Genomic DNA, 15608 nt, shown 5'->3' with positions numbered 1-15608 from the left:
CGCAAGTTTGATTTTTTAAGTGCATGTCTAAGGTTTAATAAATTATATTTCCTAACTATCACATCCCTGTAAACTTTGTTTTTTCAGTGAATTCCTTTAATGTAAAGTAATTTTCATTACTATACATTAATCCAACCACCACTGCGCATGGCCTGCGGCCAGGCCCTGCAGCTAAGCCCCATAACACCCTACCAGCCTTGCAGCCAGCACTGCAGCCAGCACTGCGGCCAAACCCACAATGCGCACGGCCTCTGGCTGGCGGCAGCTGGAGTTGGGCGCAGGACCAGTCTCTCTCTAGGTGTGAGAACAGGTGAGAGAGTGGTTGTGAGAGTGTCTGTCTGGATGTGAGAGTGGGTGTGAGAAGGTCTATGAGGGTTTGAGATGGTCTATGTGGGTGTGAGAGTGTCTGGCTGTGCTTCAATTGATGAAAGATGCATTCACCTCCACAAAGGATTTCAGATCGTTTTTCAATATGGAATCGCAGGATTGCTTTGCTTTTGCGAAGCACAGGAGTTAGGATCATTTGTCCTTTCCAGAAGTGGAGCTTCAACTGGGGCACCTACTGCGTTTATATTTGAAAGTGCTTCCTGTTAAGGTTTAAATTCTGTGAAATGAGCATCACTGCCAGAACGGAAGCTCACCTGCTCGTTTATCTAACAAGAGTCCACAGTTTTGCACAAAACGTCTATCCAACTGGAGCACTTTCTACTGGTTAGTTAGTAAGCGCTACCTCGTTGGGTGAATGGCAGTGCAGGGGAGGAAGGCTGCGCGGACACCTTCCCCCAGCCAATTTTGGCCCAGGGATCCTATCCCCCAGAGCCCACTAGATTTATATGGGGGAGGGAGGGTGCGCGGCCCCTCTTCCCCACCCGATTTCAGCCCCAGGGACCCCATCCCCCAGCCCTAACATTTGGGGGGGTGCTGGCCCCCCTCCCCTTGCCGATTTTGGCTCAGGGAACCTAATATAAGATTCTTTGGCTTCCCTGAGAACTGGTCCTGCATCTCCTTCTTGGAAGACTGGATTCAACAAAATACCAATATAGCTTTTGACAAAAGATATGATCTTGAAAAAGCGCACTGCGTCCCAACTCGACAATCTGAACAGGTAAAAACATCCAAGCCACCCAGACTGATAATATGCAAACCCCTCAGATCCCCACACGTCAAACTAATATTGGATTTTATTCACAAACACAAACATATTTCCTGGGAAGCCCACCGCATCACCATCTATCAAGTCTATTCCAAATCAATGGTTCAAGCTAGGAAATTCTTCCTCTCCCTCAGACCCAGGCGACAGAACATGAACATTCCTTTTTCATGTCAGGACCTGACAGATTTCAGATTGTCTACTAAGGTTCATCACACTTATTTAATGACCATGAAGATTTGACCTCCTTCTTGAACAACATCCAAGACACCGAAATGGACACTGCCTCTTCCTCCAATGCAGGGTGCTCGTAATATATTATCACCTTTATTTACCTCTCTACTTCAGACTTATATTAGTTACTCCTTATAAATAATGCGCTCCAAATCGAAACGGCACAATTGTGGTTAGGCTCTCATGTGGGATGATAATGCAGACTTAAATGTGACAAGAGATAATATGATGTGGATAGGACAGTGACATACCCTATTACTAACAGGCCTGAACTGCTACAAGTCATTATGACTGCAGATACTTTAAGACACTGTCTGATACTTACTAAGTTAAAGAATCCTGATAAGACAAACACCCATCAAAGTCAGATAACATGTCTGCGGACGCAGCAATCTGAATACTAATTGAGAAGCATTACCACCCCTTGTAACACTTACCTCATTATCTCATATTGTGAAGCTCAGAGTATATTGTTTATATTCATAGCCACTCCCCCACTTCAAACCTATAGTAAATACTCTCTGAAGTCCACTTGACCATATTCTACCCTACTCCTATTCCTATTCAAACCTGGGCAATTGTTATAAGACACCCTGGCTGAATATTTGACTAATCTTCACCACTAATGGACTCCGATTGCGGCAAGGGACAATAGCCATGTGATGGTACACAACGCTGTTTGATAATCATTGAGTGAAAAATATGCTACAACAAATTTCTTTGATAGGCTCAATCTATCAATTTACCTGCCCCTTCTTTAGTTAGCAGGTACCACCACCAATGTTAAGATAACATGACCGTTGGCGTCACTATCAGAATATTCTAAGAACTCTATAAATTTGTATCATTCTAGATCCCTACCTTTATCAGCACTCAAAATATCCTACTCCAGCTACTACTCCAGTTCAATGACACTTAGAGGTCTACACTGTGGCGAGATGGGAACGTGTAGCCTCCTCCTAGTCCCATGTACCTTTCAACATGGATAGGGGAGGGAGCAATGGGGAGAGTAGGGTGTTATTGGGTTGGATGGGCTTGGGGGGCAGGCTTACTCCTATTATTTGCTTCAGTTATATTATAATTATTCTCTTCTTATACCTCTTTCCCTGCTTTCCTTTCACCACCTCCCTTGGTGACTATCCTTACTCCCTATTTGTGCTAAACTCACTCCCAAAATGTAGTAAGCGTGTAGAAAATCCATGCATGCTGACTGTACCCCACCAAAGGTATGAGCGATTCAGAGGGAAATATAAAAAAAAAATACACATTGTGCCTTTCCTGACTACTCATGCACCTCAAGATTCTTTCTCCTCCCCGCTAAAATCCTGGCCAAATGTATTGAAGGGATTCTCCCCCTACTGATTGCCTCATATCAAGCCAGCTTTCTCAAAAGCAGACTTTCTAACAATAACATTAGACTTCTAGGTGATGTCCTAAAAATAGCCAAATCCAAGAATTCCCCTGTAGACGCTATAGCACTAGATGCTGAAAAAGCATTTGATAAAGTCGAATGGGCCTTCTTATGATCCACCTTATCAAGCTTTAGTCTGGGCAAGCCTTTCATAAAAATGGTAAAGGCCCTGTACTCTAGCCCCAGCGCCAAAATAAAGACCAATGGAGTGCTGTTGGATCCATTCCGACTCAAGCAAGGTACAAGACAAGGCTACCCACTATTGCCTGCCCTCTTTCTGCTAGCCATCGAACCGCTCTTATACTCCCTGAATGACAAAAATAACTGTAAATGTTGAAGTATTGAGGACAAATCCTTCAAAACAGCAGCATACAGCAATGACATCTTGATTATGACTGAACATGCAGACACTGCCATACCTGAAATGATGACCAAAATCTCTGACTATTCGACTGCGTCTGGGTATACCCTCAATAAGGATAAGTCCGAGGTTCACCCACTGGCCATTCTTTGCACCAAAGAGGTATTGGGTACATCCGGCCTAGCCTGGCAAGCAAAATTCCTTAAATACCTAGGCCTCAAACTCAGTGATAGGCTCTCTGAATATATATGTAACAACAAACCTTTGGTTCTTCAAAAAGTGCAGAGCTGCCTAGAAAGCTGGGCTCCAAAATTCCTGACCTGGTGGGGCAAATTAGAATCCATAAAAATAGTAATTACTCTAATTGTCAATTATCTATTAAACAGGTCCCCCATTTTATGCTCAAACTGATACTTTCAAAACTTAGACTGCCTCACTAACAAGTTCCTTTGGAACTCAATGAGACCTCGGACTGCCTTAAAAAATAAAAATGTGTTTACCCAAACACTTGGGCTGAGTGAACCTTGCAGACTTTAGTAAATAACAACTTGCCTTCCTATATGCTCAAGGAGAGAAATGACTTTCTAGTGACCTTGGGTTCACTCCACCTTGGCTCTATCTGAGCATCAACTAGCAGATGGCCTCCCACTGACGTGACCTGTTAACTAGTTACAAAAACCATCCTGCCTTTGATAATCTAATCCTAAATCACACCAGGTACATAGTCTATTACAACTTGATCACCGCCATACAGAATAAAAATGTAATAATCCCTGCGGTCTTTAATTTGGTTCAGTAAAGACATTAAACTGGATCCAAAACTTCCTATCACCAATTCTTGAAACCAAAGGAATCACTTTAATAAATGAACTAGGTTCCAAAAATCATCCCCGTTCGTTTTCTGAAATCTCAAGACAATTTGACCCCCGACTTCTATGACTTCCTTAAACTGAAAGTTGCAAACTCTAAGTATAAGTTGTATCCCTTTAAACACACCTCTTTCCCACCCCTAATGTCACTCCCCCAAAAGGGCGGACACATAGCCTCCAAAATCTACAAAAACTCAAACCTACTTCCAACTCACTCTGTCTATCTACACAACAGAAATGGCAAAACGAGTGGATTCAAGATGGGCTACACGAAACCTCAAATATTAACTACCACAGGCTATGGTCCTCCCCGTTCTCCAAAAACATAACTTCAAATCTTGCACAAACCAAACTGCACATCCTACATAGAACACACTTTACCCTAAACCGACTTGCAACCCTAGGCACCTCAGACAATGACAACTGCTGAGCTGCAACACACCCCATGCAGACTTATGTCAGATGTTATATGAGTGCCCCCCTTCTACACAATTTTTGGACTAAAGTTCATGACATCACAGACAATATCCTACAAACAAAACTTCCTAGGTCCTTCTCCTTCTCCGTATGTGACACCTTTTACCTTGCAAACAGTTTAGACCTGAGACAAGAAGGCCTACTCTTAGCGGACCTACTATTTACTCTGGCCCACAAAACAATCTTATCCAACTGAAAGTCAATGGAATCTCAGCTGATAAGGTCCTATGGACAAAAACAGATAAATACTTGGAAGTGATTAACTCACTATAGACAGCACCTCTCCCCCTCCCAGGCTCGTTTCATAATAACATTGACGCATCAATCTAAATACTATTGCACCAAAACTCCCCGGCACAGTCTGGACATTCCCACAGCTTATCCCACAGATGCACATAGATCACCATATCTCTCTTTCTCCCCACTCCACCCCCATAGTCTTCTTTCCTACGCACTTCACTGTCTTTCCATCTACTCCTTCCTCTACTGTTTATTTAGTTCCCACCATACGGTTGGACAATTAGAATGCCTTTATCTAGTTGAGTTAATGATTCAATATTTTACTGCTCTTGAAACCATATCTAATCTATGCTCTCATTAACACGTATTAATGATCTCGGCTGCTGTTTACATGCCGGCAGTCTGTTCTGTAAACCTAAAACTTCAATAAAAAGTTATGAAATTTAAAAACTCCCACCAAGTCACAGCAAACAGCTATGTCCCAAAGTGGGCACCCTGGGATACATCAGGAGCCGGCCCCGGGGTGTTGCGGTCCCCAGGACCATTATTGGCTCCTCGCCAACATTTGTATTTAGCTCTAGGAAGTTGGTGGTCCCTGGGGGTCCGCGATGGAACCCCTTTATTGTTTTAGATCACACCAAGGGAGGTGGCGGTCTCCAGGGTTGTGGGGGGTGCTCGGGTCCGCCTGCATTAATTGATTGTTTAGCCCTGGTGAGGTGGCGGTCCCTGGAGCTGCGGAGGGGCTGCGCAGCCCCCGCATATAATTGAATGTTAGTCATGGGGAGGTGGCGGTCCCCAGGACCCTTCCTACTGTAATTAAAAGAAAAAGCCCCAGGGAGATGATGGTCCCCGGACACAGGGTAGGTTGCGCGACCTCCCCCCCCCCCTATTTCATTTAAGCCTCGGGGAGGTGGCAGTCACTGGGGCACAGGGGGCAAGGCAGTGTGCCCCCCAGCATTAATTTCATGGTTTGCCCTGCATCATTATATTTATGAGTCCTGGGAGCTGGTGGTCCCCAGGGTATAAAAGTGTCCTAGGAGGGGGGCCCATGTGCCCCATCCTTTGTTTTTCATATGCCCCAGGACATGGCCCACCCAAGGGCTTTATTAAAACAAGCATGAGAAACTGCACTTTTCTGTTGTTGTTTTTTTAAGTTTTGCCGCAGATTCGTGACCCTGTACTTTGCTCTACTGGGGGTCCCTCTGGGATCCTAGTACCAGAACTAAGGGCTCAGAGTTTCCCTACCCTGCTCCCTTTTCTTATTTGTTTTTCCTGGAACTCAGCTGGAGCTTCCTAGTTGAAGTGTTGGCAGCCAATAGGATCTCAGCACGAGATCGGAAGGGTTTGCGGAACATTCACGTCCCTATATACACAAATTTGAATTTTCTCTAATATTTCAAAAACTACTGAATGGATTTAGACCAAATAACAAAGTATGTGCTTTCTAGAACAAGAGCTACCTTTCTGCGTAATTTGGTGCAGTTCTGTCCAGTGGTTTAGGCTGTAAAGCTGTTAAAAAACCCTATAGGAATTAACATGGGGAAACAACGTTTTGGAAACCCCTTCTTTTTCTCTGCCCCTGCTTGACGGATCACCCCGACACAATGATGTTTTTTTTTGTGTGAAGATTCATCAACCGACGCCACAGATATAGGCAACTAAAAAAACTTTTTTGCTATAGAAACTAGGTCCTAACTATATCTACCTAGTGGCGACTATATATACACACACATATTCATATACAAATTAAAATCATTGCAGTATAAGAAAATGTCAAAAAATTATTTATTTGTCAAGAGCATTGTGTCTAACTGAAAACCTAAAGTAATACAAGGCTGCAATTTCGAGCAACACAAAACACTTTAATAAAAAGGTCAGATTCTATAGGAATTAGGTTAAGCCTTTGTGATGGAAAATCTAGTAAAAGGCACTTTCTACCACAAAATACAAGACAAGTGTATTCTAAACCAAAGTATAGTCAATCTATGAGGGAACTGAATACATGTAACCCATTTGTAAAGAGTCTGGTCACAACCCACTGACTACAATAAATCAGTAGTAGTCCACACAGGTTGTATAATACAACCATGCATGCCTAAACCGCATCTCTACCACGCATGCCTTTAAAACACATGCCTTTACAACACATTTTGTTGTAAATGTTTGATTGCTAAAGGAATATGCATGGTAAATTGCACCGCACCCCCGCCTTGTGACCTAACACCTGATACCCAAGCCCTGCAAACCACCCAGCCCCATACCTTAAACTGCCCCTCTCTCCACCCGGAGCCCTAAAATCCAACCTCAGCTCTTAAAACGACCCCTCCCCCCGCCCTGAGGTTTAAAATCCTGCACCCTGCCCAAAACTACCTGGACACCCCCCACCCAGAGCGCTAAAACTGACACCCATCAATGAAAACTGCCCCTTTCCCCTGCCCTGAGCCCTAAAACCAACCCGTCCTGCCCTTTAAACAACCTCGACCCCCTGCCTACTGCCCTAAAACCGACCCCCTGCCCTTAAAACTACCCTTTCCCCCCCCACCTTGAGGCCTAAAACCCTGTCCCCTGCCAATAACTACCCGACCCCCCAGCCTCGCTGCCCTGAGCCCTAAAACTGACCACCCAGCCCTGAAAACTGCCCTCCTCCCCCTGGGCCCTAAAACCCGGCCCCAGCCCTTAAAACTACCCTGACCCCTCCACTGAGCCCAAAAACTGTCCCAGCTCCTAAAACCTACCACCCCCCCAAACCTGGCCCCACCCCCACTCATCTGGCTGTGTCCAGAGCTTCCTCTCCTGATCCTTCTTGTTCCTCCTCCCGCACATCCGCACAGCTAAACCGCTGTCTGCCTTAACCATACATATGTGTGATCAAGGCAGATGTGTGATTTAGGCAAGTGTTGTTGCACTTGCATGGAAACAGCACGGGTGGTTGTAAAAGCCGTTTGCCGTTCACACATTATTATAAATCTAAAGTCCATATTAATCTCATCATTTCCCCCAAACGTTTCTGTTCAAAACCACAAGGCACTACAAAAATGAAGAGCTTATCCTATATATAGTTGCATAAATATTAGAATATATTTGCAGTATTTAAATATATCTTGACATGAAAGAAGCACACATTTTAATAACTGCGCTGATCATTTCATAATCTTTAAAAAGTTCTAAAACATGAAAAAATGGTTGAACTCAGAAGTCGTGTCAATTCATGGATTTCGGTTCATGTATTGTGAAGGACAACTCAACAAACTTTTGTTTGCAATTTCTCCTTTACCTTGTTCAATAATTACAAGCGCCCCATTTAAGTAGGTTCAATAGGAGCAACTCCTCATATGATTTCTCAGGGTGCAACAACAGAATTAAAGCATTTCCAGGCATTTGGCCCAGCTGCATAAAAAAAGTAGATGCTGTTAAGAAGAGGGCCTTGAACCTTAAAACCTTAAAAAGGTGTTCAAATGTAAATGTTTAACAGGGAACTTAATAAATGTTTGCACTATTTCAAGAAGAACAAATAATTATACTTAATAAAGAATATGTAGGTCAGCCAATTTCTAATGCTCCAAAAAAGAGTTGCAACCCCTCTGACATACCAACAAGTCTTCATCCTCTTCCATGCCTTCATCGCCATCATCATCTTCATCGTCAATGTCTCTCATGCAGTCCTCTGCCATTTTTGCAATGTGTTCCATTGGCAAGGGAGCTTAAGTGAATTAGAAGAAAACTTCAACTCAATCATTTGTGGAAAAGTATTGTATATCATCCAGCATTGAAATTATGACTTTTAAACTGAAACAACATAACCTGTAGACAAGAAAGACTGTTTTCTTTACATTCTTTATGGCCTTGCAAAACATGGTAACTTGGATTTTTCATACACATAAGTGAAGCCCAGAATTACTCCCAATGTCTATCACTCCACTTCATCCTCAGTTCACTGTTACAACTTGTTCCGCTTTCAGACATTTAATTATTGCTTCAAGATTCATACAAAGGCCCCAACCTTACCTTTCAATTGAAGGCAATCCTACTTTGACTATTACAAAACCCAATACAGTAAATACACCAGTTTTTTTTTCTTTTTCACAATTTATATTAGCACATGCGCTTGTTAGGAGGCAGGGACACCCTCTAATGTGAGTGAAATATTGCACTACACTCCTCCAAAGTGTACAATCCCTTGATATTGTCAGAGTGAATGTGGGAATGATGCTGAGTTGGTTCTACATCTGCGACATCCCTACTTCACTCCTGAAATCATACTGTTTATCTCATGGCACCCACATTTTCACAAAGTTTGTACACTTCATCATATGAGGTGTTATATACATTATGTGCATCAGCTTATAGTGAATAAATGTAACCCTGCCCACGCTCTGCAATTACAAGATAATTCCTTTAAATACCTAGTTTCCCCATACTATGAGTTGTATCCAGGTGTTGTATTGGCATCTGTGTGTAGTAAATGATCGTTTGTTTGCAATCTTTTTTCCAAATTCATTACCGAGGTCTGCCTATGAAAGATCCTTAGTTTTAAACTGGGCTAGCTCATCCATATGTGCACAAAACAGGAAATGCAGCTATATGTTATGATACAGATAGTTCACGGGCCAATAAAGATTAGGTCTCATTTGTAAAGCATAAGGGGGGGATTGTTTTGAGAATGTACTTTTGATGCCTATTTCAAAGCTGAGCTCTTCTGGTAGGAACCTGTGTCCCAAAAGAAAAAGCTGACAGATACACAGTAGCCAACTGGTGCACTAGTGGTCTACTATAGGATGTAGACACAATAGGCTATCCTCCCTTGGCTTTCTGTAAGTAAATTGATTTTGCACCTATTCTTAGCAGCATGGCTCACTTCATCTCAGAGGTGGAGTTCCCAGAGAATGCCCTCAATAGGCAAGTTCTAACGTCTATTTTTTAGCTTATTTAAAAATGTATGTAGCACAGTACTCTAACCTTCAAGTGTGGCATCATCAGTACTACTCACTTCTGACTGCTGGATCAAATTAATCTAATATCTAGCATAGACCAGTTTTAAAACTACATCAACTGATTGATAAAATATCTGTTAGCTTTTAACATAAATTTTATTTAAACCTAAGAACGAAGAAAACATCATGAGGACTTTTAGGGACTGAAAAAACCAAGAACTCTTATCGCTGCTAGGGCCTCAATACAAAGATCTTGAAATATTAAATTTCATGCAGAGGGCGTAAAATCACAATAAGGACTGGAGCACACGTTCTTCAAGTAGAACTTTATCTGTATATTGTATTAAGAAGAGTGTTGAACCACGGAAGTCTAATGACTAACAGTAAACACATGCTTTTGTCAGCTTCTTTCTCATCTTGTGTTTGTCTTCTATGTTTTCTCTCTTATTTCATGGAGATTCCAATTGCGGATGTGGACCCAATCATCAAGTACCAAAACCTCCACATGTCATGACTAAAGCAACAGCAATATAGCAAATGAAGACATTACAATCTATGCATGTTTACCTTGGCATGCAGGGCTAGATTTAATCATAGTGTGAGTTAATAGGCCTTAATTGTCAAGCAAGAGATTTTTGTGGTGCGACTTGCATACTACAAACACACATCGATCACAACATATTGTTATAGACCCTGAAAGGTTTTTGTACGGTTCTTACATGGATCAACTTCTTGTCAGACAGAACTCAGGTGGTTGCCATGCCTCCGTTCATCTCAGAAAATCAGGCATTGACTAACGAAGTTCTATATGGCTCCCTTCTCGCACCTTTCTTATTTAATTTATATATGGGACTGTAGGAGGCTGCCCTGGCTTGTAGTGAGTACCAAGGGGTACTTACACTTTGCAACAGGTCTAGGTATCCCTTATTAGTGTAGAAGAGGTGTCTAGCAGCTTTGGCTGATAGAAAAGGGTAGCTTAGCAGAGCAGCTTAGGCTGAACTAGGAGACATGCAAAGCTCCCACTATACCACTAGTGTCATATGCACAATATTATAAGAAAACACAATACACAGATATACTAAAAGAACGAGTTACTTACCTTCGGTAACGACTTTTCTGGTGGATACATTAGCTACCTGTGGATTCCTCACCTCATGAATACTCCCATGGCGCCAGCATTCTACGGAAATCTTCTTACTAGTCTCTGCACGTCGACGAGGACGTCACTGTCTCGCACGCGACGCCGTCTGACGTCATACAGGCAATAAGAGGTCCTCGACGACGTGCGGACGTCAGTACCAATCATTTTTTACGTGCATGAGAACAACCAGGCAATGCAATGAAAGAACAAAGCAACATCCATTATAATGTAAAAATACACCACATTGTATGAATAACTGTAAATCTTTTTATGTACATATATATATATATATATATATAAAACTCTCTCTTTTAAAATATATACACACACCAAGTATATACATAAAGATATATAGACATATACCTACATATATATAAATATATTATATATATACATCTATTGCCCCCTCAAAGACCAAGAGGAGCACACTCAAGGATTACTTGGCAAGACCATAAAGGCAACGGGGAGGCGGGTGGGACCGTGAGGAATCCACAGGTAGCTAATGTATCCACCAGAAAAGTCGTTACCGAAGGTAAGTAACTCGTTCTTCTGATGGATACAACTACCTGTGGATTCCTCACCTCATGAATAGAGTCCCAAAGCAGTACCACGCCCGGCGGTGGGTGCCTAAATGGTCAAACCAAGAAATCCTGCAGCACTGACCGTGCAAAATGGCCGTCCCTTCTAACCTCAGAATCTAAACAGTAATGTTTTGCAAAAGTGTGAAGGGACGACCAAGTTGCGGCCTTGCAGATGTCGACCACAGGAACACCTCTGGCTAAGGCCGAAGTGGCCGACTTAGCTCTGGTGGAATGAGCTCTAATGCCCTCAGGAGGATCCTTCTTTGCCAAAGAGTAACATATTTTAATGCAAAGAACAACCCACCTGGATAGTGTTCTCTTGTGGACTGCCTTTCCTCTCCTCTTGCCCACGTATCCAATAAACAGCTGATCCTCCAGCCTGAAATCCTTTGTTCTATCGATAAAGAAGCTCAACGCTCTCTTTGGGTCCAGACGGTGCAGTCTTTCTTCCTCTTTGGAAGGATGAGGCGGAGGATAGAACGTGGACAAAGTAATTGCCTGAGCCAAATGGAAGGGTGAAACAACCTTCGGGAGGAAAGCAGCCTTGGTCCTCAACACCACCTTATCCCCATAAAAAGTTGTATAAGGGGGTTTTACTGATAAGGCCTGCAACTCACTCACTCTCCTTGCTGATGTTATAGCTATCAGGAAGACTGTTTTTAAAACCAAATACCTCAAGGGGCAAGAATGCATAGGTTCAAAAGGGGACCCCATAAGGAAAGTCAGGACTAAGGACAAATCCCATTGCGGCATAACGAATGGCTTTGGAGGATATTGATTTAGAAGACCTTTCAAGAATCTGATAACAATAGGGGATTTAAATAAAGATGGTTGGTCTGGAAGACATATGAAGGCTGACAAGGCCGATAAATAACCTTTAATGGTAGCCACTGCACAGCCTTTCTGCGCCAGAGATAGAGCAAAAGACAAAACGTCCGATAGATGAGCATGTAAAGGATCAATCTGCCTCTCTCCACACCACGCAACAAATTTAGACCACCTATTAGCGTAGATAGATTTAGTGGAGTGTCGCCTGGCCGCTAATATAACATCCACTACCTCAGGCGGGAGAGAGAAGGAACTCAGGTTGCCCCGTTCAATCTCCAGGCATGTAGGTGCAGACTCTGGAGGTTGGGGTGTAGAACCTGCCCCTGCGACTGTGAGAGGAGGTCTGCCCTGAAAGGGAGACGGAGCGGCGGGCACGTTGAGAGTTGGAGAAGGTCGGAGTACCACACCCTCCTTGGCCAATCCGGAGCTATTAAGATTACTAGAGCCCGGTCTTGGCGAATCTTCCTCAATACTCGAGGAATCAAGGGTATGGGAGGAAACGCGTAAAGCAACTGGCCGCACCAGGTCATTTGAAACGCGTCCCCCAACGCTTCCTGCATCGGATACTGAAGGCTGCAGAACAACGGACAATGCGCGTTCTCTCGAGTGGCGAACAGATCTACCCGAGGAAACCCCCACTTGTGGAAGATTAAACGGACTTGATCTGGATGGAGACGCCACTCGTGGTCTGCCGAGAAGTGGCGACTGAGACTGTCCGCACGCACGTTCAAGACTCCGGCCAGATGGTTTGCTATCAAGCAAATCCGATGGTCCTTTGCCCAGGACCATAGTCGAAGAGCTTCTCTGCAGAGAAGGTACGACCCCACTCCTCCCTGCTTGTTTATGTACCACATCGTGGTAGTATTGTCCGTTAGGACCTGTACCGACTGACCACGAAGGGAAGGGAGGAAGGCCTTGAGAGCCAGACGTACAGCCCGTAACTCTAACAGATTGATGTGAAAAATCTGTTCCTCTGGAGACCAAAGACCTTTGATCTCCAGATCCCCCAGATGAGCTCCCCACCCTAGAGTGGAAGCATCCGTTATGACTGTGGCCACTGGTGGCGACTGCTGGAACGGCTTTCCTTGTGAAAGATTGTTGCTTGCAATCCACCACTTCAAATCCACAGCAGCATCTCTGGAGATCTTGACAGTACCCTCTAGATCCCCTCTGTGTTGAGACCACTGCCTTCGGAGGCACCACTGAAGAGCCCTCATGTGCCAGCGAGCATGCATGACCAACAGAATGCAGGAGGCAAAAAGACCGAGCAGACGAAGGACCTTGAGGACTGGAACTACCGCTCCATTTCGAAACATTGGAACCAAATCCTGAATATCTTGAATCCGCTGAGGCGGAGGAAAGGCCCGACCCAATGTTGTATCCAGTACTGCCCCTATGAACAGGAGGCGCTGAGAGGGCTCCAGGTGAGATTTGGGCTCGTTCACCGAAAAGCCCAGGTCGAACAACAACTGGGTTGTTGACTGCAGATGACGCAACACAAGCTCCGGGGACTTGGCTTTGATCAACCAATCGTCCAAGTAAGGGAATACTGCTATCCCCTTCCTTCTGAGCTCTGCCGCAACCACCGACATCACCTTCGTGAAGACTCGAGGTGCTGAAGTAAGACCAAACGGAAGGACCGCAAACTGGTAGTGTTGCGATCCCACCACAAACCGGAGATACTTCCTGTGTGACTTGAGTATCGGGATATGAAAGTAAGCATCCTGCAAGTCGACAGACACCATCCAGTCTTCCATGTTCAACGCCAAAAGCACCTGTGCTAGGGTCAGCATCTTGAACTTTTCCTGCTTGAGGAACCAATTCAAGATCCTCAGGTCCAGAATTGGTCTCAAACGACCATCCTTCTTGGGAATCAGGAAATACCTTGAGTAAACTCCTTGACCCCTTTCCTGCTCCGGGACCAACTCCACCGCGCCCTTTAAAAGGAGGACTTCTACCTCCTGTTCTAGCAACAGGAGGTGTTCTTGTGAACAATACGAAGGGCGGGGCGGGATGAGGGGCGGAAACTCCCGAAAGGGAAGGGTGTAGCCTTTTCCCACAACACTGAGAACCCAAGTGTCCGACGTAACAGTCTCCCATTTGGTGAGAAAATGCTGTAATCTTCCCCCTACAGGAGAGGAGTGAGTGGGAAATGGTGGAAGCCTAAGGCTGCTTCCCCTGCTGCACCCCGCCAGAGGATGAGGAAGAGGCAGAGTGCTGCTGAGAGGCTCCCCTGGTGCGGACCCTACCCCTCCCCCTAAAAGATCTATAGGGGTGGGAAGAGGCAGGTTGCTGATATCTTCCCCGAAAGGAAGAGGAGGAAGAGCCACGCCCAAATCCACGAAACCTCCTGAAGAATCTGGAAGAGGCCGTAGAAGAAGGAGCTTGGAGTCCCAACGACTTAGCCGTGGCCCTGCTCTCCTTAAACCGTTCCAAGGCCGAATCAGCCTTAGCCCCAAACAGTTTGTCCCCATCAAACGGGAGATCCAACAATGTGGACTGTACATCTGGCGAAAAGCCCGAGTTACGGAGCCAGGCCTGTCTCCTTTCCACCACAGTTGTGCCCATTGCTCTGGCTACCGAGTCGGTGGTATCCAGTCCCGTCTGGATAATTTGGGTCGCAGCAGCCTGGGCATCAGAGACAAGATCCAAAAGACCCTGGGGAAGCTCTGTAAACGAAGAGGAGATGTCATCCATCAGAGCATGAATATACCTCCCCAGGATACAGGTCGCATTAGTGGCCTTTAACGCCAGACTGCAGGACGAAAAAATCTTCTTCGACTGCGCCTCTAGCTTTTTTGAGTCTCTGTCCCCAGGCACCGTCGGGAAAGAACCAGGCGCTGACTTGGACGAACAGGAGGCCTGCACTACCAAGCTCTCCGGCGTAGGGTGCCTAGATAGGAAACCAGGATCAGTTGGAGCCGTCCGATACCTCCTGGCCACGGCTCTGTGAACTGCTGGGGAAGATGCCGGCCTCTTCCACACCTCTAAAACCGGATCCAGCAGAGCGTCATTAAAAGGTAACAGAGGCTCCGCCGCGGCTGAGGCCGGATGCAACACCTCCGTCAAAAGGTTTTGTTTTGCCTCCACCACCGGCAAAGGCAGGTCCAAAAAACTAGCTGCCTTCCGTACCACTGTATGAAAGGAAGCAGCTTCCTCAGTATATTCCCCCGGGGACGAAAGGTCCCACTCAGGGGAAGTGTCCAGCCCACTGGCCGACTCCAGTCCACGCAGCCCATCACCCGAGTCCTCTAGCTCTCCTTCCTCTAGGGCTCGTTGGTACTCCTGCTCTTCTAGTACCCGGAGAGCACGTCTCCTCGAATGAAGTCGTTGTTCAATACGCGGAGTCGACAATGCCTCCGCCGAAGTCGAAGATCGGCGCCGA

The 15608-nt window shown here is 45.1% G+C and overlaps 1 protein-coding gene across 1 annotated transcript in view; it reads right to left on the bottom strand.

The window, feature by feature from the left end:
* The window catches only part of CC2D1B (coiled-coil and C2 domain containing 1B), a 637449-nt gene that overhangs the window by 555583 nt on the left and 66258 nt on the right, over positions 1–15608 (bottom strand). The window contains exon 4 of the mRNA XM_069232670.1: positions 8333–8442. Coding sequence (XP_069088771.1) covers positions 8333–8442 — 110 coding nt within the window. The remainder of the gene's footprint in view (positions 1–8332; positions 8443–15608) is intronic.

This window comes from Pleurodeles waltl, chromosome 4_2, assembly GCF_031143425.1.
Source record: "Pleurodeles waltl isolate 20211129_DDA chromosome 4_2, aPleWal1.hap1.20221129, whole genome shotgun sequence".
NCBI lineage: Eukaryota > Metazoa > Chordata > Amphibia > Caudata > Salamandridae > Pleurodeles > Pleurodeles waltl.
The sequence above is the reverse complement of the archived record's forward strand: the minus strand, read 5'-3'. Positions and strand labels throughout refer to the sequence as shown.